The sequence below is a fragment of the Chiloscyllium plagiosum genome, chromosome 23 (genome assembly GCF_004010195.1).
Source record: "Chiloscyllium plagiosum isolate BGI_BamShark_2017 chromosome 23, ASM401019v2, whole genome shotgun sequence".
Taxonomy (NCBI): domain Eukaryota; kingdom Metazoa; phylum Chordata; class Chondrichthyes; order Orectolobiformes; family Hemiscylliidae; genus Chiloscyllium; species Chiloscyllium plagiosum.
In genome coordinates, this window is record NC_057732.1 from 55,071,524 (window position 1) to 55,097,303 (window position 25,780).

The following is a 25,780-nucleotide window of genomic DNA, read 5'->3' on the forward strand; positions in this document are numbered from 1 at the left end:
CTCAGGCGACTGACTGTGTGGAGTTTGCATGTTCTCCCCGTGTCTGCGTGGGTTTCCTCCGGGTGCTCTGGTTTCCTCCCACCATCCAAAGATGTGCAGGGTTAGGTGAATTGGCCATACTAAATTGCCCGTAGTGTTAGGTAAGGAGTAAATGTAGGGGTATGGGTGGGTTTCGCTTCGGCGGGTCGGTGTGGACTTGTTGGGCCGAAGGGCCTGTTTCCACACTGTAATCTAATCTAATCTAATCTAATCTAAATGAAACTTTTTCATACATTGATAAACTTTGTTAATATATTGTCACTTTAAGCCTGATGAAAACATTGGTATGTGCAACAGTAGGAACACATTTTACTGTCATTCTAAATGAAGACAAAGTACATCATTCATAGTTGTGCAGTAACAGGTACAGTGACATTTAATTCTTTCAGACAATAAAATATCAGAGTGGTTGACTTGTTTTTTTAAGTGCTTATATTTTTATTATCTTGGCTTATGATACATTTTGCAAGGGTTACAGTTGTACAGAAATATCCTTGTAATGTTTACTGGATATTTCAGTGCTGAGAAACTTTGATCTTGTCAATTAGTTTAACAGACAAACAAATTCTTTCTGGGAAATGTGTGACCTTGAAGGAACTTATTTTCCACAATTGTTAATGAATAAACATTTGATCTGATGCCAACTGCTTCATGGAACTCAATAACATCATCCTGACAAAAACAAAAGGAGAACTTAGTTCTAGTTCTCATCGCATGAAGAACCAAAATATACAGAGGGGTGACTTAAATTGATCAGTACAAATATAGCACATTATTTAATGCAAGGTAGTGATGCTAGTCTACACTGTCACATTGAAGTGATTGCCTCATGTTGACCATTTGAATGTTATGGAGTTCCAAGCATGTGAACAACTGTACAAAATGATTGATGTTCAATCAGTGGATTTAGCTAGAATAATTCAAAATTACTTCACAATCTGATACTGTATGATACTATGTGATAAGACCCGAAGAAATAGGAACAAGAAGAGACCATCCAGCTCCTGAAACGTGCTCCACCATTCAATAGGATCATACCTGATCTGACATTCCTCACATCGACTTTCCTGCCCTTTCCCCATAACCTTTGATTCCCCAACTAATCAAGAATCTATCTACCACAACCTTAAATATACAGATTGACTCCAAAGCCCCTCAACCCTCTTAGAGAAGAAATTCCTCCTCATCTCAGTCTAAGCATGGCACTCCTTTATTCTGAGACTATGCTGTCTGGTCCTTGACTCTCCAATAAAGGAGAGCCCCTTAAGAATCTGATATGTTTCCGTGAGATAACCTTTCATTCTTCTAAACTTCAGTAACTGGAGTCCCAATCTGTGTTCTATATAGGGATCTTTCTGGTAAACCTTCTCTGAACTGCCTCCAATGGAATGATTTCCTTCCTGAAATAAAAAGACCAAAACTGCTCACAGTGCTCAATGTGATCTCATCAGCACCTTGGCCAGGTGCAGTAAGACATGTCTACTCTTATAAAAACAAAGAACAAAGAAAATTTACAGCCCAGGAACAGGCCCATCGGCCCTCCAATCCTGAGTCAATCCAAATCTACTGTCTAAACCTGTCGGTCAATTCCTAAGCATCTGTATCCCTCTGTTCTCCACCTACTCATGCATCTGTCCAGACGCACCTTAAATGAATCTACCGGGCCTGCCTCTACCACCTCTGCTGGCAACGCGTTCCAGACGACCACCACCCTTTGTGTGAAGTACTTGCCGCGTGTATCCCCCTTAAACTTTTCACCTCTCACCTTGAAAGCGTGACCTCTCGTTACTGAATCCTTCACCCTGGGAAAAAGCTTGTCTCTATCCACCCTGTCTATACCCTTCATGGTTTTGTAAACCTCAATCAGGTCCCTCCTCAATCTCCTTTTTTCAAATGAAAGCAAACCTAACCTACTCAACCCCTCTTCATAGCTAGAACCTTCCATACCAGACAATATCCTCGTAAACCTTCTCTGCACCCTCTCCAAAGCATCCACATCCTTTTAGTAATGTGGCAACCAGAATTGTATACAGTATTCTAAATGCAGCCAAACCAACATCGTGTACAATTTTAACATGGCCTGCCAGCTGTTATACTCAATACCCCGTCCGATGAAGGCAAGCATACTATATTCCTTCTTTACTACTCTATCCACCTGTGCAGCAACCTTCAGGGTACAATGGACCTGCACTCCTAGATCTCTCTGCTCATCAACTTTTCCCAAGGCTCTTCCGTTCATTGTATAATTCTGTCTAGAATTAGTCTTGCCTAAATGCATCACCTCACATTTGTCTGGATTGAAAACCATCTGCCACTTTTCCGCCCAACTCTCCAGTCTATCTATATCCTCCTGTATTCTCTGACAGTTCCCTATTCTTTCTGCTACTCCACCAATCTTTGTGTCTATCTCTAATCTCAACATTCATCATGTTCCACTCTTCAGTGAACACTGATACAAAGTAATCATTTAGAATCTCACCCATTCTCTCAGGTTTGACACACAGCCTTCCTTCATTATCCTTTAGTGGACCAATCCTTTCCCTCGTTACCCGCTTGCTTATATAAGAATAAAATGCTTTGGGATCCTCCTTAATTCTGTTCTCTAAAGCTATTTCATGACCCCTTTTAGTCCGCTTGATTCCTCGATTAAGACTTGTCCTACTCTTCCGATATTCCTCCAGGGCCCTTTCTGTTCTTAGCTGCCCAGGCCTTATGTACACTTCCCTTTTCCTCTTGGCTAGTCGTACGATTTCTCTTGTCATCCACGGTTCACGAATCTAACCCATATACAACAAACCCCTTGAAATAAGGAACAACATTCTATTAGCCTTCCTGACTACCTGCTGTATTTTTGTGTTAGCTTTCTGTAAGTACTCCCAAATTCCTTTGTGTTGCAGCTTTCTGCAGCTTTTCTCCATATAACTCATATTCTGTTCCTTTATGCCCCCTTCCAGAGTGAACAACTTTACATTTTCCCACACAATATTCTATTTGCCAACTTTTGCCCATTTACTTAACCTTAAATGTCCCTCTGTTACATGTTTGTGTCTCTCTTACAACTCACCTTTGCACTTGTTTTTGTATCATTTACAAACTTGGCTATAGCACATTCACTTCCTTCCTTCAAGTTGTGAATATATACATTGTAAACAATTACGGTCCCAGCACTGATCCCTGTGAAATCCCACTGGTCACAGGTCACCAACCTGTAAAAGAATCCCTTATGCCCATTCCTGTCCATGAGCCAATTGTCTATCCTCATCAATATACTCCCTCCAACACCATTGGCTCTTATCTTATGACTTAACATTTTGTGAGGTACCTTGTTGAACGACTCCAGGAAGTCCAGTATGTCACATCTACTTGTTCCTTCTATCTATGCTGGTTGAAACTACTTTGAAAGTCTTTAATAAATTAGTCAGATACTATTTCCCTTTTACAAAGCCATGCTGACTCTGCTTGATTAGATTGAGTTTCCAAAAGCTCTGCCATTACTTCCTTAATCATTGATTCCAGTATATTTCCAACATTAGATGTTAGATTAATCAGCCAAAATTTACCATTTTTTGTCTAATATTTTACCCCCTTTTTGATTGGGCATGTCACTGGCAATTTTCCAATCCTTCAGTACTCCAGAATCCAAGGAATTTTTGAAAAATTACAACCAATGCGATGATGCAGTACTTATGTTATTATTGCCAACACATCATTTTTTAAGATTTGATGACTGGAAATAGATTATGCAAGTTGTGCTATGAGGTGAAGAGGTTTAGTTTCATCTGTATAAGTGGAAGGACAAAAAGCTACCTAGCCACTAAAAAGGCAATTTCTAAAGGGCATGTTGGATGTCAAAGTTCTTTCTAAGGTAATAGTGAAATGAAGATCGTCAGAATTTCTGCATGAAGCTGAATATGAATCTATATTGTTTACTGCACCCTTCAACTATCAATGATGTTATCACTTTGCTAATGTCCAATATCAGACATGATCGTATTACATGGCTTGAGGAGCTGAATCAGCTACTCTTGCCTCTAATTCTTATGTTCAAACAAAGGCAAGTTCTTATGCAAAATTAGGCTCCAAAATTAATTAGTCGCATTACAGCAACTGGGTTTAGTCTGTAATAAGCTCATAGGATGAATGTCTATCTCTTTTCTCTGCTGTGTTCACATATCCATATTGACCTGTGTTTGGCAGTTTTCAGTATCTTTGTAAACTATCTGTAGCTCAATACGAAATGAGTAACCCCACTTCAAGTTGCTTCTACTCCTTTCAAAACCATATTTAGGAATACTTGAGAAAACAAGTTCTGCTCCTTATCCATTGGGAGAACACAGCAGGAAACAATAGTAAGCGTGATGTACCTTAATTTCCAGGCACTAAGATTGGAAACTGTGACGGCTCCATATTCGGATGGTCTGTTCCAATATCTTTGTACTACAAGAAGATATTTAGCAAGTTGCACAGCCACTACATTATTCATTCACTAGGCTTCAAGACTCAATGTCAACATTTAAAATAAAATTTACAGAAATGTTTTCCAAAAATATCAACATGGTGCATATTCCATATTTTGCTGTAAACTTATCTCCCAAATGGAGAACGCCCCTTGATTTTAGTGAAATCAATACATTTGTTAATAATTTGTATGACTGCAAGGTTGAATATTTCTATTTGCAGTTAGACAGCTCCTATCCTCTTCTTACAGCCTGAAGGAAAACAAGGAATATTGCTATCAGTTCAAGTGTGCTTCTGAGTGAACACAGATTGCTGGTGAAAATTTGCTCAGTCAGTTTCTAGTCTTTAATCAAAATTTGGAGGAAGAATGAATGACGTTGCAACATTATTTCACAGGGAGCTTGAGAAAATCACTTGTATTTATCCACTTCCCTGTTGAGTGGCTTCCTTTGCCTTATAATATCAAAGCATTGACAGAGTCTGGTAAAGTGTTGCTTTCCCCACAATGGATAAGTGTAGTTAGTCCTGAAAAATATTTTGTAAATAGGATGCGATAAATTTGTGTTTATTTTAATTAGCTATGGCAGTCTTAAGGAATCTGAGCAGTTGTAAGACCTTTTAGCCTATGACAGATCTGAGTCAGTGAACATGTTTTACATTGCTGTGACTTGGACTGTTCACATTTCTGAGCAAGGGGCATTTGATGAATTGAATATCTTCCTTCCCAATATGTATCACTAAGCAACATAAAAATAAAACAAAGTGCTGCAAATGCTGAAATTGGAAGCATAAACAGAAATTTCTGGAAGAACTCAGTAGATCTGGCAGTATCTATGGAGAAAAAACAGTTAACATTTTGAGTCCCTTCTGAAGAAGGGTCCCTGGACTTGACATATTGACTCTGCTTTCTCCTCCACAGATTCTGCCAGACCTGCTGAGTTCCTTCAGCAATTTCTGTCCTTTTTCACTAAATAACATGACTTACACGTTATGTGAGTATTAGGTATCTAATGCCAGAAACATTTACACGACCTTCAAAAGTGCAGATATCAGTGCACCAGCAAAAGTATGTTACAGTTTATATGTAAGACCCTGCTAACTGGTGTGTGAATTGCATTTAATTCAAACAGCATTTTAGCAACATCTTACAGTCTTCAGATTTCAGAAAACCAAATTTAGCACCTGGGAGCAGTCCTCCATAACCTACTTTTAGCTGTTCTGTTCTCTCAGTTTTGAAGGCATTACTTCTTGACTTATGAAAATAGATTGATGGGTATTTTTCCTCACGGAGGCCTCTGAGCCAACACCCAGACTTAACCTAATCCTGGGATGGCTTTAGTTCAACAGCACTATTCGTGTTATTATGCAGCTAAATCCAGTATATAGAAAACTTAAAGGAGTATAATAATTATAAAGGCTGCCTTGCTTTAAAGCCATAAAAGTGAGAATTAAGACCAGATCAGCTTGTCAGGAAAGTGCTAACGCCTGCATCTTAGTCTCTTGGAGACCTGTCATTCCCTTGTCATTGGCATCTTCAAACCAAATGTCAAAGCAGTCCGTTTATTAATTCTGAAATGCCAGATGCACTTTAGGTAACCTGATCTCCAACTTAGCTTCTTTAAAAACCCACTCACCAAACAAAAAACATTCACTACAAGATGTAGCACAACGATCATATAATGAGCCATCCTTTCTTCCTCAAAGGACAGTGTGAGCAATGTGACAGCTCCTGTTAGACCCAGTTTTAGATTGTGGGGTCTGAATATTACCCCCAGCACTGGGATTGCAAAGGGTGAACAATTCCAAGCTGTCTAAAGCTAACTAGGAGGAAGCAACTTGGAAGTTTGGATGTTTATTTTGGTGGAGAGGGGCGAGAAGGTGCAGATGTGTGTGGGAATGGTGATCTCTGTCCCAGAAGGTGGTCAGAGTTATTGGGTTATGGGTGGAGGTGCTAGGCAGGAGAAGGGCCTCAGTGCTCTCGGACTTTGTTGGAGCTATGACAACTGAAAATAGAAATAAGAAGAATTCCCAGCCCCTCAATGACCCAACACACTCCTCATGCCCTATTTACACTAAACAATGCCATATGTTAAACCCTGGCTACCTGCTTAGCTCCTCATACAGTCCATGTGAACCTGGCCCCCTGAACTCCTGCAACCGTGGTTCATTATACCCCTGTACAATTTATTGCCAACGTAGATCAATCTACAATCTGATGAATAGTCAACGGACTTGAAACATTCACTCTTGATAACAAGAAATGTTTCAAGACCCTGAAGATGGCAAAGATTATGGGCAATAGTAGTAAACTTGTGCTCCAGAACTAACTACTCTCTAACCCAAGATCTTTCAATACAGTTACAATACTGGCATCTACCTAACAGTGGAAAATTGTCTGGATATGTCCTCAACCCAACAAGCAGGACAAATCCAACCCAGTCAATTACCACTCCATCATTCTACTCTCCATCAACAGTAAAGTGATGGAAGGTGTCATCAACAGTGCTATCAAGCAGCACCTGCTCACTGACGCCCAGTTTGGAATCCATTGGGACCAGCTCTAATATGCAGAGGTGATTTTGTTAACTGCACTCTGGGTGCTTGTTAAAGTGAGAAAGGAAAATAAAGCAATTGGAAATTATAAAAGAGAGCTTCAGAAAAGGGATTATTTGTCAACATTCCAGAATTGCTTTCCCAGTAGGTTGGTTCCCCAGTAAGACATAATCCATCTGAAAAACAAACTGTGTTCACTTCCTTTTTGAAATAGTCTGCATTGCCTTTTATTGCAATATCATTCAGTTTTTGTGTTGAATGATTTACTTCTTACATAAACGAGTGGGAATGTTTCTAATTCTCATTAGTTAATTGTGGTGTGTGCATTCAACCACATTACAATTGTTTGGGTTTTTTCTCTCTTCCTCCCTTGGTACCCTGAATTAGGCTTTAATAACTTGCAATGGATGTTTATTGTCAGTTTTGGTATTGCTGGGACTGACTTAACAAGAGCTGAGGCTGAATACTAAAACAGAAACCCTGCTGAGCAAAGTTGTTATAGATAGTGTGAAATACACCATGTACTCACTCTTCTTATTTTATCTTCATCTTAAATGCATTTTTAGGTACATTTTCTATTCTATTTGCCATTGTCCTCACATTAACAGCTTTGGTATTGAACAAGACAAGCTTGTGAAATACAATATAACGGTGATCAAGCTGAATTTTCTTCAGGGTGAAATCTAATCAAAACCTGAAGCACAAATCCAACTGAGCCAGTTTGGTCAAATGAGAAATTTTCTGTCAAATATTCCAGCAGTGTATAATTTTGAGTTAGTAAGAAATGATTACAAATTAAACTTTTATAGAAGGCTCTATCCGTAAGGGCCTAAAGACCATAGGCACAGGAATAGACGACTCGGTCTCTCGAGTTTGTTCCATCATTCAATAGAATCATGGCTGATCTGACACTCCCCACATCCGTAAGATCATAAAATATAAGAGCAGAATTAGGCCATTCAGCCCATTGAGTCTTAAATAACTCCACAGAGGCTGGTATCCCATCACCTTTTACGTACACGTGGAAGGTCCTTGATATCAGTCCAGCTCCCTCACAGCCAGCTCTCAGAGTCAGACTGACACTTGTATTTTATCTGTCAGCCAGGACTCCCTGATTGGACCAGATTAACAGCTTCAATCAGGGAACTCTTATTGTATGAGGTCAACCAGTCAATCAGAACTGATATGTGTCGCAATCCCATTCTCTTACCTTCTACCCATAAACTTTGATCCCCTTATTAATTAAGAATCTACCTATCTCTGTCTTAAATGCGCTCACTGACTTGGCCTCCACCGGCCACTGCAGTAATGAGTTCCACAGAGTCACCACTCTCTGGCAAAAGAAATTCTTTCTCATCACAGTTCTAAAGGGTCGTCCTTCACTCTGAGGCCAAGCTCTCAGGTCCAAGACCCTCCTACTAATGGAAACATCTTCTCTACGCCCAATTTCCTGCATTTTCCCGACTGATCAAGGTTCTACCTATCTCAGCCTTAAATATACACAGGAACTCTGCTCCCACAGCTCTCTGCACCAAAGACTCACACCCGTCTGAGAGAAGAAATCTTATCCAATAACTATCCAAACGAGGTTAATGTGGTTTGAATTGTTATTTTGTAAACTTTGTTAGATCCTTTGTTTTTGAAACAATCTATAAGTCTTATTGCAATGAGCAGACACCTGGCAACATTCAAGATTCACTCTGATTCCAACTGAAAGACCATATTGTTAAGCTCCCAGGTGAGCAGGGATGAGCTGGCTTCCCTCCTCCATGCATCCACCCCCTCAGTTGACAGCAACAAGGTGAATTTAAAAAGGATCCTTTTCCTCACAGATACTTTTCTCTCAGACTGAAATGAACATATGTTTTAAAAGGATCCAATTTAATCAGACTATCATGAATGAACCAGTGAATTTATTAATTACTAAATGCAAGAAGGATTCATAATGCAACGCACATCCACACAGGTTAGAGAAAAAGGTTGAGTCCAAAAGGCTTGAAGTTTAAAAAAAAATATGGAGCAGTCCCTGATTTATTAATGAAATTATTCATAGTTTTTCATTATTTGTGATAATCTTAATGGGTGTCTTAGTTAAATGTAAAACCTATTGCTGTGGAGTCTAGATTAGAGTGGTGCTGGAAAAGCACAGCAGGTCAGGCAGCATCCGAGGAGCAGGAAAATCAACGTTTCAGGCAAAAGCCCTTCATCAGGAATGGCTTTTGCTCGAAACATTGATTTTCCTGCTCCTCGGATGCTGCCTGACCTGCTGAGCTTTTCCAGCAGCACTCTAATCTAGGCTCTGGATTCCAGCAGCTGTAGTCCTCACTTTTGCCTATTGCTGTGGAGGTGACCTGTAGCCTTGATATTGATAAATGCACAGTTGCCTTTTGAAATTCTTGCTTTGTCAGCTCATTCCTCACAGGACCAGGGACCTGGGCATGATTCCAGCCTCGGGTGACTGTCTGTGTGGAGTTTTCACATTCTCCCTGCATCTGTGTGGGTTTCCTCCGGGTGCTCTGGTTTCCTTCCACAGTCCGAAGATATGCAGGTTAGGGTAGATTGGCCATGCTAAATTGCCCAGAGTGTCCAGGGGTGTGTAGGCTAAATAGATTAGCCATGGGCAATATGAGGTTACAGGGATAGGGCAGGGGTGTGGGTCTGGATGGACGCTCTTCAGAGGGTCAGTGTGGACTCGATGGGCGGAATGGCCTGCTTCCGCACTGTAGGGATTCTATGTTGTCTTGATTCTTTTACTGAGTGGTTTGCAGCACTCAGAGTGACCAAGGCTGCCCTTCTGTTGGTTCTGCCAGCTATCTCCATCTAGCTCTCAGAGTATGAATTGGTCTTTACCTTCAACATAGGGGTAACTGGGCAATAGTTCATCAATTCTGATTATCATAGCACAATGACACTCAAATACAGGCTGCTGCACACAAAAACATTTAGTCCCACTAGTCCACTTCAGTGAAGTTGAAACTGGCTTTTAAAGCCCTGTCCTCGTATATTCTTCAAAGCTCTAGTTGCTATGGTATACCCTCACTGTGTGGGGAGGGAAATCCAGGATTTTGTCCCACTGACAGTGAAGATTGTTATGAAGAAAATTTGCCACAGACATGGAAGAAAACTAAAAGCTTGGTCAAAGAGTTAGGTTTTAAGGAGAATCTTAATGAGAGAAGGAGAGATGGAAAGTTTAAAACAGTGGATTTCAGAGCTTACGGTCAGTGTAACTAGAGATGGAGCTGGGGCCATTATGGTATGTCACTGGGCTAATAATCCAGAACTGAGGAAACAAATTTGAATCCCATTATGGTAGATAATGATCTGGAATTTTTAAAGAAGTCTATTTGTTACCACAATGATTGCCATAAAACCCATCTGATTCACTAATACCTTTTCGGGATGGAAATCTGCCATCCTTACCTGGTCTGGCCTCCATGTGACTCCAGACCCACAGCAAGGTGGTTAACTCTTAATTGCCTCTTGGCAAGTGGAATGGACAATAAATGCTGCCTAGCCAGAGATGCCTTTATCCTGGGAATGAATACAAATGATGCAGCAGTGGATGGTGGAGCAAGTCAGATGCTGAACAGGCTCAGAGTGGTGGACTGCAGAGTTTGCAAAGGGCTGTAAGCTTGCAGAGATCAGGAGAAGTGATACCATGGAGGATGCAAAAACAAGGATCAGAATATTAAAACTGAGTGGCTGATTAATCAGGTGCTGATGTAGGTCAGGAATCTCGGGGATGACTGGGAAATGAGAATTGGTGAAAGTTAGAACAAGGCAACAGAGTTTTGAATGACCTCAATATTATCAAAGTAAGGATGTAGAGGGAATTGCTTTCTGGTGTTATATTTTAGATGGTGTCTGAAGTGTAACAGATGATCAACATTTGGTAAATAAAAGATTGATTTGTGTGTAATAAAGGATCGATGCAGTATATAATGTGACACCTTCAGGAAAAGAATAGCCAGTTTCATTGTTTTTCAATTTATTTTATGAATGAGGAAGTTTAACTGCCAAGGCAGTACATGTGCAGATTTTCTACAAGAGCTAATTAACCCTTTGACCTCACCAGAAATTTACAGCAAAAGTTTTCAGTGAATCAGTAGTTTTTGGTGAGGTCATCAGTTAATGAGCTAAACATTAATAAACTTTATAAAACGCTTGTCTATTAATTTAATCCTTTGATCCCTTTGAGGGCGGTGTGCTCCTTAGAACTTTTGTAATATATATCCTTTCCATTAAAGAATAGCTCTGAAAATGATTTCTGCAGCTTGCTTTTATTGAACATTAAGTAGAATTATATCAATTTAACAAGCTGTAAAGATTGGTTGCCAAGGCTGTGGGATGCCAATTTTTGTTCCTGTTATGCACAGCAAGTCTTCTCAGTCATAGTGTAATAAAGCAATGCCAAGTGAACAGCACACCATCCCCTGGTGGGAACGAAGGAGAGTGATTGCCCTATTTATTCTGACAATGGAGTGAATGATCAAGCTTTGGAAACTTGCCAATTAGTCTCTCAGTCTGCTTTAGAAATGGTCATGGTTTGATTGATGTTTAAATGCAGAGGATAATCCAACTAAACAAACTGCGCCTTGTTGTATAACAGCAACCCTGAGGTAAAGAATCTTCTCTAATTCCCCCATATGTGTTCGTGGCAACCACAGGATTGGATCCACTAATTGCTACAGCTGGCAAAACTGGTGCCAACAATACCTGTTGGAGTGGGTTTCTTGTTACATATGAAAATTCTAATCCTTGGTCTGCACATAGAGACCACCACTCTACCTTGCACAGGTCTGTTTGGACTCCTCCTCATTAAGTGAAAGATCCCAGCTTGATTAATTTCTGAGTGGGATTCTAACTTTGTGGCATCTGTGTCAATGATTGAAGTGTATGTTTATGATTTCTGAGCCATGTTTACTTATTTGGAATTGTTTCACTATAAATATGGGCTCGAAGCCAGAACTGGTTTGATTCCATCTCTATATTGGGTGTCGGAAAGTCTTTTGTTACAAAATTGAGGCCAAATACTGTGGGTACTGGAAATAGGAAATAAAAGCATAAAATACTGGGAAGTGTCGTCAGGTAGAGCAGCATTATGTGAGAGTTACAGTTGTTTCCTCTCTTAGATTTGGCAGCAGTCAGTCAAAAAGCTACATTTACCAATTCTCTGAATCAATTTATCTGCCAACTCTCTAAGACATGGGCAGAGTGTGGTTTGATAATTATTGATGCTCATGATATTAATTCTCAGTGCATTGTCGCCGATGTCTAATTCCAAACTGCGATGAATCTGTACATGCACACAATAGGTAACTTCATGTGAGACAAATTTGACACTATAATTTGAATGCCATAGAGCAGACCAAATCTTTATAAATTTATATTCTTCTATCTTTCTTTATCTCCAGAATGATGTTGGAGGACAACGCAGCCTCATCAATAAATGGACAACATTCCTTAAAGCCCGCCTGGTGTGTTCTGTCCCAGGTCCTGATGGGGTTGACACATATTTTGATGAACTACGTAAGTAAAAATTTCACTGCAGAGCTTCATTGAATTTGCTCTCTGCTAACAGTATGGAAATTTAATCAGCGATTTCTTTAAAATGCATCACTGGGCTGGTCAAAGTAAAAAGGTGATCATTAAAGGTTTAGCCAGGCATGTGTGGTAGATTTAACAATTGATCACTTTGTAAATGGTGATGGTTCTGAAAGTTAATACTGAAGATGCATTAAACTCTACCCAATCTGATGATGCTGCACAGTCTTTGGGTGAAGAAGGAGCAGTCCAGTACATGATCCCGGACAAGTCCAAAGATATGCAGCTTAGGTGGATTAGCCAAGGGAACTACAGGGTTAGGGGAATAGGGTGGGGATAGTGGAACTTGGTGAAATGGTCTTTGGAAGATCAGTGCAGACCCAATGGGCCAAATGGCCTGTTTCCACACTGTAGTGATTCTATGATTTTAAGATAGCTGTATCTTCTCTTGCTCCTGTGCCTAACCAATCAGTGTAACCTGTACAAGATGCTATCATACAGTTAACTACATTGAGTTGTGTAAGACAAGTGCCTCTTCTTATTACAGCTCCATGATAATTTATTCATTATCAATGTTAACCGATAGCGTCTCAGACACAGCATAGAAAGGAAGGTTGATGGCAGCACCTTACCCCACTCATCCTGGTTGTTTGTGCAGACCCATCTCAGACTCTGCCAAGCCACACAGACAGATTTAAAGAAGCAGTATTTCTCAATGACTCTGATAATTCCAGAAATTATTAGGATTGTAATTTTATGACTGACGGTCTCTCAATTCAAACATAACTGCTGTTCAGTTAGCCTCTCAGGGCTTCCATCATTGGTAGTACAAGATCCTACAAAGCTCCTTCTCCCCCTTCTCTCCAGCTCTCCTTGGGGTGATGATAGATGTGTTACTCTCATTGTTATGCCTATCTGCTCAACTGATCTTGATGGGGTCAGAATCGGTCAGGTTCAAATTTTAATAAATAAGGTCACAAACCTTTTCCTAGTTAAAAAAAATAACAGACAGGCGACAGAGTTCTGAGCAGTGAACAGATTTCATCAATCTACAGTCCTGGAATGCTCAGTGAATTATTGTCTTGCTGTCAATCTTATAAAAATAATGATTAGCCACATCACTCCTTCTAAAAAATGTCATTGGAATGTGCAGCATAAGTAGATGCAAGCTGTCTAGATTGGGCTAATATACTTTTCTGAGTTAGTACATTTGAAAGCCGATGAGTAACCTGATAGCAATATTCTTAATGCCTTTAGCTGTTAATAAATTCTCCTTTTTTCCATCTCCTGTGCCTTGTACATTTCGGTGATTATCCTGAAGCGCTGAGCAGTGTGACCTGCTGTTTGGGCAGTGCTAAACCTCTTGTCAGTTTTTGAGGGAGTTTTGCCATCTTCTCTTGAGAATGTTTGCACATCCTCCCCGTGTCTGCGTGGGTTTCCTCCGGGTGCTCCGGTTTCCTCCCACAGTCCAAAAAATGTGTAGGTCAGGTGAATTGGCCATGCTAAATTGCCCGTAGTGTTAGATGAAGGGGTAAATGTAGGGGAATGGGTCTGGGTGGGTTGCGCTTCGGCCGGTCGGTGTGGACTTGTTGGACCGAAGGGTCTGTTTCCACACTGTAAGTAATCTAAGTAATCTAAGTTATTGTCATACTCTGAGTTGTGGAATCAGCAGCCTTACGAAAGATTAGCACCTTACAGTAAGAGCAGTGGAAGACCAGAAGGTCTGGTCAAAAGGCTTTCTGGAATAGGAGACACAATGGGACAACAATGTCCATATATTGTTTGCAAACTGATATGTTAATGGATTAACAGCAATGTGTTTAGAAGCTGCCCATTGGTAAGAGAGAATCTAACACATTTCTGCCACTCAAATTGCGAATTTTAATTGCTTCATTATTCTTTGCAGAAGACGTGTTTCTGCTCCATACAAAAGACGAAAGGAATCCCATTGTTTACGGAGTCTTCACGACTACGAGGTAAATATTAATTAATGGCACATAAATTATCTGTCTGTATTTTGTAGTCTGGATACATAGCTCTAACTTAAATATGTTTTCAGTTGAATAATATTTTCTTAAAAACTGCCAATTTGTTTCTTCTACTGTCAATCTGCCTTATCAAATTATGAAAGGATTTGACATAGTGAATAGTTAAAGCTTGTTTTGATTGGATGGTGGGTTATAAACAAGGTTTTCACCAGAACAATGAAAAGAATGTTGTTAAGGTTTTCTTAAACCACACAGTCACAGTAACATAAATAACCATTTACCAGGCTTGACTATTGGGTGGAAGCTACATTATTTCAGAACACAATTTGGGAAATATTTTGAAAGGAACAATATATAAAGTGATTAGTAAAATGTTGAGAAATGGATTACTGTGTGGTTAGACGGCTGGTGTCCGTTGTACTCACTGCAGATGCATCACAAATTTGAAAACTTCCATAAAATGTTGTCTTAGCCTTCTTCTTTCTGAGGAAAGCCATCCTAGTTTCTCCGATCTATCCTCAGAATTGAAGTGTCTCATTCACTTAAACCTCTTCTGCACTCTCCCAGTGCATTCACATTCTTTATTTAGTATGACCACCTTCAAATCTACATAATATATGAACTGAGTTCAAACTCACATCTCATACAAGTTTGACATAACCTCCCTTGCTCTTGTTCATTATGCCACTATTTTGAAGCCTAAATACTTTATCCATTATTGAAATTTTACTCTACCTGACCTATAACATTTAATAATTTATTGTACATTTACACCTGGGTCGCTCTGCTCCTACACACTTTATAGAATAGACTGCTTTGTTTTATACTGACTCTCTTTGATGTACCAATGTTCATCATCTCACAGTTCTCCACAATGAACTACATCTACCCACAATCATACCATTCCACCAATGGGTCAATGTCCTACTGAAGTTCTATACTGTCCTTACCACAGTTTCTAATTCTCCCAAAACATAGAATCATTGAGTTATACAGCACAGAAACAGACCCTTTAATCCAAGCACTCCATGCTGACCATAATCCCAAACTAAACTAGTCCTACCTGCCTGCTCCTGGCCCATATCCCTTCAGACATTTCTTATTCATATACTTATCCGAATATTTTTTAAACGTTGTGACTGTACCACATCCACCACTACCTCAGGAATTTCATTCCACACACAAATCACCCTCCGTGTAAAAAAATTACCTCTCGTGTCTTATTTAAATCACTCTGCTCACCTTAAAAATGTGCCCCCAAGTATTGAAGTCGGCCATTCTAGGGAAAAGAAAACTACCATTATCTCTATCTAGATCCCTCATGATTTTATAAACTTCTACAGGTCGTCACTCAACCTCCTACGGTCCAATGATAAAAGTCCCAGCTCCCATCAACAAACTTTGAAACCGTCCCTTGTATACCAATTTATAGATGATTTTATGAAAAGCAAAGGCCCCAATACCAAGCCCTGAGGATCTACTAATGACCCCATGGTCAAAGCACTCCTAGGTAGCAGTGATTATAACATGATTGAATCTTACATTCATTTTTGGGGAAAGAAATGTGGCTGCAAAACTGGACATTTTTGTTTAAATAAGGGAAATTATGAAAGCACAAGGGCAGAGCTACCAAATGAATCAGTAAACTAGGTAAAAGGGTAGGTCAGTCGGTATACAGTGGCAAACATTTAAGGAAGTATTTCAGAATCCATAGAATTGACACATTCTGACAAGCATGTCCAATTTCAGAGGGAGGACCTGTCATCTGTAATTGTTGAAAAATGTTAAAGGTAAAATAAAAATTAAAAAAACAAGCTATAATTGCTCAATGATGAGTGTCAGGCCAGTGACTGGACAGAAAATTAAACACAACAAAGAATGCCTAAAAGTTTAATACAATACGATAAAGGGAAAATTAGTGTGTGAGAGGAAGGTAGCTAGAAACATAAATAATAGATAGTTAGTGTTTCGATTGATATTTAAAAAGAAAGAAGAGGTAGCAAAATGATTGTTGGCTCCACAAAAAGTGAGTCTGGTAATGAGTAATGGAGATTAAGGAAATGTCAGATTGAATCAAAATTTAATATCAGTATTCAGTGCAGAGGATACATAGAATGTCCCTGAAATAGCCATAAAATCAGGGAATAGGAGTTACAGAGAAACTCAAGAAAATTACAATCTCCAGGGACTTGATATGGAGTAAATTGTTGGAGCTATAATGCTGACAGTGCCCAGTGCCCAGTGCCCTACAAGATGATTAGGGGTTTAGAAAGGGTTGACCATGAGAACCTTTTTCCATGTATGGAGTCAGCTATTACGAGGGGGCATAGCTTTAAATTAAGGGGTGGTAGGTATAGGACAGATGTTAGGGGTAGGTTCTTTACTCAGCGAGTCGTGAGTTCATGGAATGCCCTGCCAGTAGCAGTGGTGGACTCTCCCTCTTTATGGGCATTTAAGCGGGCATTGGATAGGCATATGGAGGATAGTGGGCTAGTGTAGGTTAGGTGGGCTTGGATCGGCGCAACATCGAGGGCCAAAGGGCCTGTACTGCGCTGTGTTCTTCTATGTTCTATGTTCTATGTTCTATGTTCTAGACTTCAATCCAGAGTCTGAAAGAAATGGCTAATTTGACAGTTGCTGAGTTGATTTTAATTTTCCAAAATTGCCTAATAGGGTAAGATTCTGTTAGATTGGAAAATGGCACATGTAACTCTTTCATTCAAAAAGGGAGCAGGCAAAAAGCCAAGAAACTACAGACCAAGTTACATCAATGTCTTTCAGAGGGAAATGTTAGAAGCTGTTATTAAAGATATTATAACAGGACACTTTGATGAGAACAAAGTAATCAGGCAGAGTAAGCAATGTTTTGTAAATAGGAAATCATGTTTAACTAATTAATTGGAACTCTCTGAAGAAGTAATGTGTGCTGTGGATAAAGGGGAACCAGTAGACAATCAGAACTTGGATTTCCTGGAGGCAGTCGATAAGGTGCCACATCAAAGATAATTGCAGAAATAAAAAAGGTTGTGGTGCAGGGGTAACAAAATGATATGAATGAAAGACTGACTGGCTAATAGGAAACAGAGAGTTGGAACGACAGGGTTATTTTCTTGTTGTTAAGATGTAAAGAGTGGTGTGCCACAGGGGTCCAGTGCTGGGGCTCGGACTGTTTACAATGTGTATAAATGATTTTGATGTACGGTTGCTAAACTTGTGAGAAACATACATTGCGAAGAGAATGAAAGGAGGCTACAAAGGGAGATTACCAGGTTAACTGAGTGGGCAAAGATCAAGTAAATGGACTGTAATGTGGGAATATGTTTAATTGTCCATTTTGGCAGGAAGAATAAAAAGAAGCATATTCTCTAAATAGTGAAAAATCACAAAGCTTTGAGATGCAGAGGGATCTGGGTGTCTTCATGCATGAATCATAAAAGGCTACAATGTAGTCACAGCAAGTATTTAAGAGTAATAGAATTTTATCTTTTACTCCCAGAGGAATTGAATATAAAAATAAGGAGGCTATGCTTCAGTTATACAGGATGTAGACATGATCGTATCTTGAGTACTATATACTCTGTTGGTCACTCTATTTATGGAAGGATTTACTGTTAAATGCACTGGAACTGGCTCAGAGGCTTGCTAGATGAATAACTGGAGGATGTGGGTTGTGATATGAGCAAAGGTTGAAGAAGCTGCAATTGTATCTGCTAAAGTAGAAGATTATGAGGATTCTAGGCAGTGTGGGTGTCGAAAAGATGGTTCTTCTTGTGAGACAATCTAGAATTTAGTTACTGTAGATAATGACTTTTCACCCTTTTAAAACAGAGATGAGAGTTATTTTTTTCACAGATGATCATGAGTCATTGGAACTTCATTTTACATAAGATAGAAGCTGGGTCTTTGAATATTTTTATGACAGTTAGCTTCTGGATTATCAATGGGGTGAGAGGTTCCTGGAGTAAGCAGGACTGTGGAGTAATTCCATCAGCTATAACCTCATTGAATGTTAGAGCAAGCTGGAAAGACTGAGTGGCACTCATATGTATCATTGCATAAAAGGAAAGAATATCACTCTGACGTATCATTGAATAAACTGATGTAGACATTCAAAAATAAGTGTTTAATGGGAAACGAAAATGCATTCATAATATTTGTACAAAGACAAATAAAAACTACAGTATTATACATCAGTGCTTCAGTACAGTATACTTTTCCTATTCATTTTATGGTTGAAACTGTCAAAAATAAAGGTTTTTATTTTGTTAAGATTATCATGAAACTTTGTGAAGCAAGAGTATTTATATCATCAATTGGTGTGTTTATTTTCTATACCATATATCACTTTGATAAGTTTAGAGAATTACCTTAAATTTGGTTTTCCGGAATTGTTTCCGTCATGTTGCACATTGGAGGGTTTATGTTTAAGATTCTGTATTCAAGAGGATTTTGTATATTGCCTTGTATCCTCTGGGTATCCAGCCCACACAATGAGATGAAAGTCTCTGTTTCTTTTAACCATCTGTTGAAGTTTAGGATAAATTCCACATCTCAACGTTGATAATCACATAATCAGGTCTCTCACTCACCACTGCTATCGTGATGCTAAACAGAGCGATGGGAAAATCTCACATTGGTGCGCTAATAGGTGCTCTGTTGAGGTTGAGGATGATGTTGGTTTAGGGAGCAGAGCAAAGGGAGCTTTGCTGTACAACTTAACTACAATATACCCGAGGAGTTTTTGCTGATAACATGAAACACACAAAGTGGAAAGAATGCTCAAATCTTCTAGCAGATCTTCTTTGGATGAATTTTATAAGAATGTTTTCAATAATTAATTTGCTTTGTAATTTTTGAGTGTGAAATATTGATATCTGGTGTCATCCCAATTAAAGTGGTGCTCTGCAAAGATTTATAAATGAATAGTTGACACAAATCTCCAGTCGAGTCCATGTCTATCACTTCTGCAATGATCACTTCTTCAAAGTTTGTGAGAAGATTTGTAGCTCGGGTGATCATTGTTGTGGTTCTGTTCGCCGAGCTGGGAATTTGCCTGCAGATGTTTTGTCCCCTGTCTAGGTGACATCCTCAGTGCTTGGGAGCCTCCTGTGAAGCGCTTCTGTGATGTTTCCTCCAGCATTTGTAGTGGTTTGAATCTGCCGCTTCTGGTTGTCAGTTACAGCTGTCCATTGCAGTGGTTGGTATATTGGGTCCAGGTCGATGTGCTTATTGATTGAATTTTTGGATTGAATCCACAGATTCAATCAATAAACACATCGACCTGGACCCAATATACCGACCACTGCAGCGGACAGCTGTAACTGACAACCGGAAGCGGCAGATTCAAACCACTACAAATGCAGGAGGAAACATCACAGATACGCTTCACAGGAGGCTCCCAAGCACTGAGGATGTCACCTAGACAGGGGACGAAACGTCTGCAACACAAATTCCCAGTTTGGCGAACAGAACCACAACAATGATCACTTCTGTCCTCTATAAGACATTTATTTAACATTGTCACAACATCAAGACACTCTTAGCTATTTTACAGACAATGAGGTACTTTTTAAAAAATAAACTCAACCCCCTGTTATAATAAGGAAATATACAGCACCAAACTGCTCAGGACAATCCCTCCAAAAGCAACAATATGATAACGACCAGAAAAATCTTTTTTTTTTAGGGTTAAGAGTCAGGTTATCATGGAGAGATCCCATACTGTTCTTTGAACTTGTGTTATGGCATCATGGTCTTCCACTTGAGAGTCTTAGCAAAGCCTTGGCTTAACATCCCCTTTGGTAGTACACTGGAGTATCAGCAGAGATTTCCTTTGTACTCACACTCCAGAGTGAGAATTGAACCTGCACTGCTTGTGGTCGGTAGTATGAATGCAACCAACTGAGCCACAGCTGACAGTGCCATAAAGCTGCTTCCAAAAATAAATCTCAGTCTCCCCGTGCTGAACTGGCTCCCAAAGTATTCATTTAGAATTGGATCAGGCAGCTTTTCGATGCTCGATTATCCTGCTGAAGCAAGTGAATTTGGTTAGACAGTACAATCCCTTACACTGGCTGTGGAATCACAGTGTCAGACTAATTGGCAACTGACTGGAACCTGTGCAGCTCCTATTCACAGAGTTTGATCCCCTTCTCAATACCCATTGATGTAGATGGTACCCATTGCCATACTTATACAGAGCAAGCACTCTACTCACAGACACACCATTTCAAACACCAAACTAACGTCTCCCCGTCATTCTTTAACACAATAGGGGAGGCAATGGGCTAGTGATATTAATGAATGATTATTAATTCAACGACCTAAGTAATGTTCTGCTGACCTGGTTCAAATCCTGCTGTAGAAGATGATGGAATTTGAATTCAGTAAAAATCATGCATTAAGACGATAATGATGACCGTGAAACTGTTGTCAGTTGTCAGATGAAAACCTGTCTGTATCACCAATGTGCTTCAGGGAAAGAACCTGCTGTTCTCATCTGATCTGACCCACACTGCACACCAGACCCACAGCAATTTGGGTGACTGTTGAGTGTCTTCTGGGAAGTTAGGAATGGGCAAGAAATGCTGGCCAAGCCAGTGACACCCACATCCCGTGTTTAAATAAAAGTGAGCTTTTAACGTCTATTTGACATGAACCTTGTTTTCACAACACAGTACCAAGGAACCGCTAAAAATGGCATGTCTGACATTACGTATCGAACAATTTTTTTTATTGACCAAACTAACAACGTAAAACCACACATCACCAATTTAAATGTGTCTTGTTTTATTTTACTCAGTTCGATCTTTAAAGGCTCTGCAGTCTGTGTGTACAGCATGGCTGACATTCGTGCTGCGTTTAATGGACCATACGCTCACAAGGAAGGACCTGACCATCGCTGGGTGGAGTATGATGGAAGGATCCCTTACCCACGACCTGGGACAGTGAGTACAGTTTGGAAGCAGTGTTCTGTTTATTTGCAGTGTTAAGGATTGGGTTTGTCACTGTCAGCAGTGACTTCACTGAGGAGTGAGAGTTAGTCTCTTGCTGCTCAAAGCAGTGTGGGAACTGCTGTTTTAACCAATCCCTGTAGGACCATGAGAGGTGAGATAAACTGCACCATCTGCAGTGAATGTATATGTAGAAATAAATCATTTTATTGTTTATTTTCAAGAGGCTTTCTCATAGAATCATAGAGTCTGCACCAGCCTATCTACAGTCATGTTATTAACCTATTTCGAGAAGAGCAATTTTTCACTGTCATTATGGAAAAATAACAATGGGAAGGTAATTTATCTGAATTAATTTCTTTGCTTCAATGTCAGATTTGTCCATTTTATTCATTCAGGGCTTGTGGGCATTGCTGGCTGGGCTAACATTTACTCCTGTTCCTAACTACCTCTTGAGAAAGTGATAGTGAACTGTGTTCCAAACTGCAGTTGACTGAGTCACAATGCCATCACTGAGTCCAATTAACACAAAGCCACTGGTTGGGGTGGGGATAGGGTGGGGATAGGGTGGCATAGCTGATAATGCCAGGACAAGTGGTCAGGTAAGTTGGCACCACTGAGATATTCAGCCCCTTCCCTCGACATCAGCAATGAAGTCTGGGACATGAAAGTCCTTGGGGAATCTTCCTGAACTGCCACAAATGAGGGCCCTTAATTGGTCAGTTAACATCACATGAGATCCTCCCCATACCACTGGCCTGTCCGGTGGGTTCCCCCAATCCGCTGAAAGTCACCACTCCCCACTCCTTGCCTCCAACCTCCCTCCCTGAAAGCCCCCCTCACCCAATCTGTAAAAATCTCCTTTCTTCCCATTGCAGTCCTTCACGGTAGCACAGCCCTGGCTCCTCGGTTCCTGGGAGCTGGCAGCCTCTGATTGACGGGCACTTTCTGACAGGGGCACAGCTCAGTGTCAGTGCCCAGACAAGTCAAGCTGTTAAGTGGCTGAGTGGAATTTGATCTGGCAGGTTTTCCCACTGGTAGAGACTCAGGTTAGACACCCTGTAAACACTTGGCCACACACTGAGAGTGTGCAGCGGTGAATCACAGCCCACACTGCTGTGGGTTTTTCCTCTAATTGATACAGGTCCACCAGTCGCCCACCGAGGATCATAGTTCCAGCTCATTCTGCACTGCAGCAAGCACCAACTGAGCTGGTAAATTCAAAAGCTGATCAGCAACATTGTGCACTTTTAGAACAATATACCCTGCCATTAAGAAGTGGAATAAATGATTGTAAATATTGGAAGTCTCCTCAAAATGAGTTTAATTGTTACAGCAATGTATTGATGCTGATTAATTAATATTAATTTATTAATCTTTCCTCTGCTTTTTTTCATTCTTTCTTTATTACTGTCTGGTCTCTCTTTCAAAATTATAGCAGGCTGAATGTAGGGTGGAGACACTTAATTTTTGTGCCATTATAAAGACAGTTTCCATCACATTGTCTTCCGTAAAGTGCAGAAGACTGACTGTGGGTCAATTTTGAAGGAACCAGCACACTTTTGATAGACAGATTTTATTTGGGACGAATCTTGAGTGAATACGTTGGTATTTAGCTTGCTTTATGAGGGCAGGAATTATTGCAGATCTGTTACATAAGACATGTTTTAATCTGTCTTGAAAATTTGATGTGCTTTGGTAAGATTTCCTGAATTCAAGAGTCTCTGCAAATGTTTATTGACATTCTTTAAAGTTGTTTCATTTTGAAAAATGTCAGATTGGAAATGAGATTCTCTCCCACTGTCGTGAAAATAATGTGTCAAAGTTATTTTTCCCGGAACAGCAGTACTCGATCTGTGAAGAATTTATGTAATGTTTGATATTAATGCATCAGCTGTTACACCAGTGAATAATCGGGGACATATTTTACCTCTCTGTTATACTGATGGTTTTCTTTAACCACTCTTAAGGGAATTGTAAAACGTGTTCAATTTGTGGCTGATAGTTTTATAATTAGAAATTAATGAATCTACAGTTTAACAGGGTTGGACAAATATCTTGGGAAAGGGCATACCTGACTACACCTGCAGTTAATAACACAACGCAACATTCACACTTCCAGGACACTTCCTTTCCTCCTGGCTTTTGAGCAAATGCTTGATTTCTTCCAAAGGACCATCAGCATTTGATGTATTTGACTAGTCAGCCATTTCCTTTCCCTCTCTCTACATGTTACAAAGTGAATCCAATAATTGACAGTAAACCTTTTGGTTGGGGTTTCCTTTAATAAAATTCATTATCCCCAGGATATTCTATAAACTATTCTACTGTCATGATGGTTTAGTAGTTTGCCGCACCTACCTCTACACCGCTGAAGCCAGGCGCCAACTCGCAGACACCCCCTCCTACTGCCCCCTTGACCATGACCTCACCTCCCATCACCAAACCATCATCTCCCAGACCATCCACAATCTCATCACCTCAGAGAAACTCTCATCCACAGCCTCCAACTTCGTAGTCCGGGAACTCCACACTGCCTGATTCTACCTCCTACCCAAAATTCACTAACCTGACTTCCCCGGTCAACCCATTGTCTCAGCCTGCTCCTGCCCCACCGAAAGTATCTCTGCGTACCTTGACACTGCCCTGTTCCCCTTGGTCCAGGAACTCCACACCTTCCACCCATGCCCTTCACCTCCTGCACGATTTTCATTTCCCTGGCCCCCAATGCCTCATCTTCACTATGGACATCCCGTCCCTGTACACAGCTACCCACCATGCAAAGGCCTCCAAGACCTCCGTTTCTTCCTCTCCCATCGGTCTGACCAGCACCCTTCCACTGAAACTCTCATTCATATGGCTGAACTGGTCCTCACCCTCAATAATTTCTCCTTTGAATCCTCCCACTTCCTTCAGACCAAAGGGGTTGCCATGGAAACACACATGGGCTCCAGCCAATCCTATCTCTTCATTGGCTACATGGAGCAGTCCATCTTCCAACACCGGCACCATTCCCCACTTTTTCCCCTGCTACATTGATGACTATATCGGCAACGCCTCATGCTCCCATGAGGAGGTTGAACAGTTCATCAACTTTACCAACACCTTCCACCCCGACCTTAAGTTCATCTCAGACACCTCCCTCCCCTTCCTGTACCTCACCATCTCTATTAACGGTGACCAACTCAACACGGACATCTACTACAAATCCACCAACTCCCGCAGCTAACTGGACTGTCACCTCTCACCCTGCCTCCTGTAAAAACACTATCGCTTATTCCCAATTCCTCTGCCTCCACCGCATCTGCTCCCAGGACGACCAATCCCACTCCAGAACATCCCAGATGCCCTCCTTCTTCAAAGACCACAATTTCTCCTCCCTCAAGGTTGGCGATGCCCTCCAGTGTATCTCCTCCTCTTCCCACATCTCCGCCCTTGCACCCCACCCCTCCAACTGCAACAAGAATACAACATCCCTGCTCCTCACCTTCCACCCCACCAATCTCTGCATACATTGCATCATCCTCTGTCATTTCCGCCACCTACAAACAGACCCCACCATTTGGGATATATTTCCCTCCCCGCCCCTATCCACATTCCATAAAGACCGTTCCCTCCGCAACTCCCTCGTCAGGTCCACGCCCCCCACCATCCCACCCTCCCCTCCTGGCACCGTCCCCTACCACTGCAGGAATTGCAAAGCCTGCGCCTCCACCTCCTCCCACACGTCCATCCAAGGCCCCACAGGAGCCTTCCACATCCAACAAAGATTTAACTGCATTTCCACACGTCATTTACTGTATCCTTTGCTCCCGGTGTGGTCTTCTCTACACTGGTGAGACAGGATGCCTATTGTAGAACGTTTCAGAGAAAATCTCCAGGACACATGCATGAAACAACCCCACCGCCCCGTGGCAGAACACTTCAACTCCCCTTCCCACTCCGGCAAAGACATGCAGGTGCTGGGCCTCCTCCATTGCCAAACTCTAGCCACTCGACACCTGGAGGAAGAATACTTCATCTTCCACCTTGGGACCCTCCAACCACATGGGATCAATCGATTTAACCAGTTTCCCCATTTCCCCCACCCCCATCTTATCCTGGATCCAACCTTTCAACTGAGCACTGCCCTCTTGACCTGTCCTACCTGTCCATCTTCCTTCCCACCTATCTGCTCCACCCTTCTCTCCAACCTATCACCATTACCCCCACCTCTATCTACCTATTGCATTCTCAGCTTACTAC

General features: G+C 40.9%; 1 protein-coding gene across 7 annotated transcripts in view; it reads left to right on the forward strand.

Annotated features, from left to right (window-relative positions):
• Positions 1–25,780, forward strand: part of sema3d (sema domain, immunoglobulin domain (Ig), short basic domain, secreted, (semaphorin) 3D) — a 354,002-nt gene that overhangs the window by 237,120 nt on the left and 91,102 nt on the right. For all 7 annotated transcript variants that reach the window (XM_043714212.1, XM_043714213.1, XM_043714209.1 and 4 more), the window contains 3 exons: positions 12,465–12,579; positions 14,501–14,570; positions 21,385–21,529. In XM_043714212.1, coding sequence (XP_043570147.1) covers positions 12,465–12,579; positions 14,501–14,570; positions 21,385–21,529 — 330 coding nt within the window. The remainder of the gene's footprint in view (positions 1–12,464; positions 12,580–14,500; positions 14,571–21,384; positions 21,530–25,780) is intronic.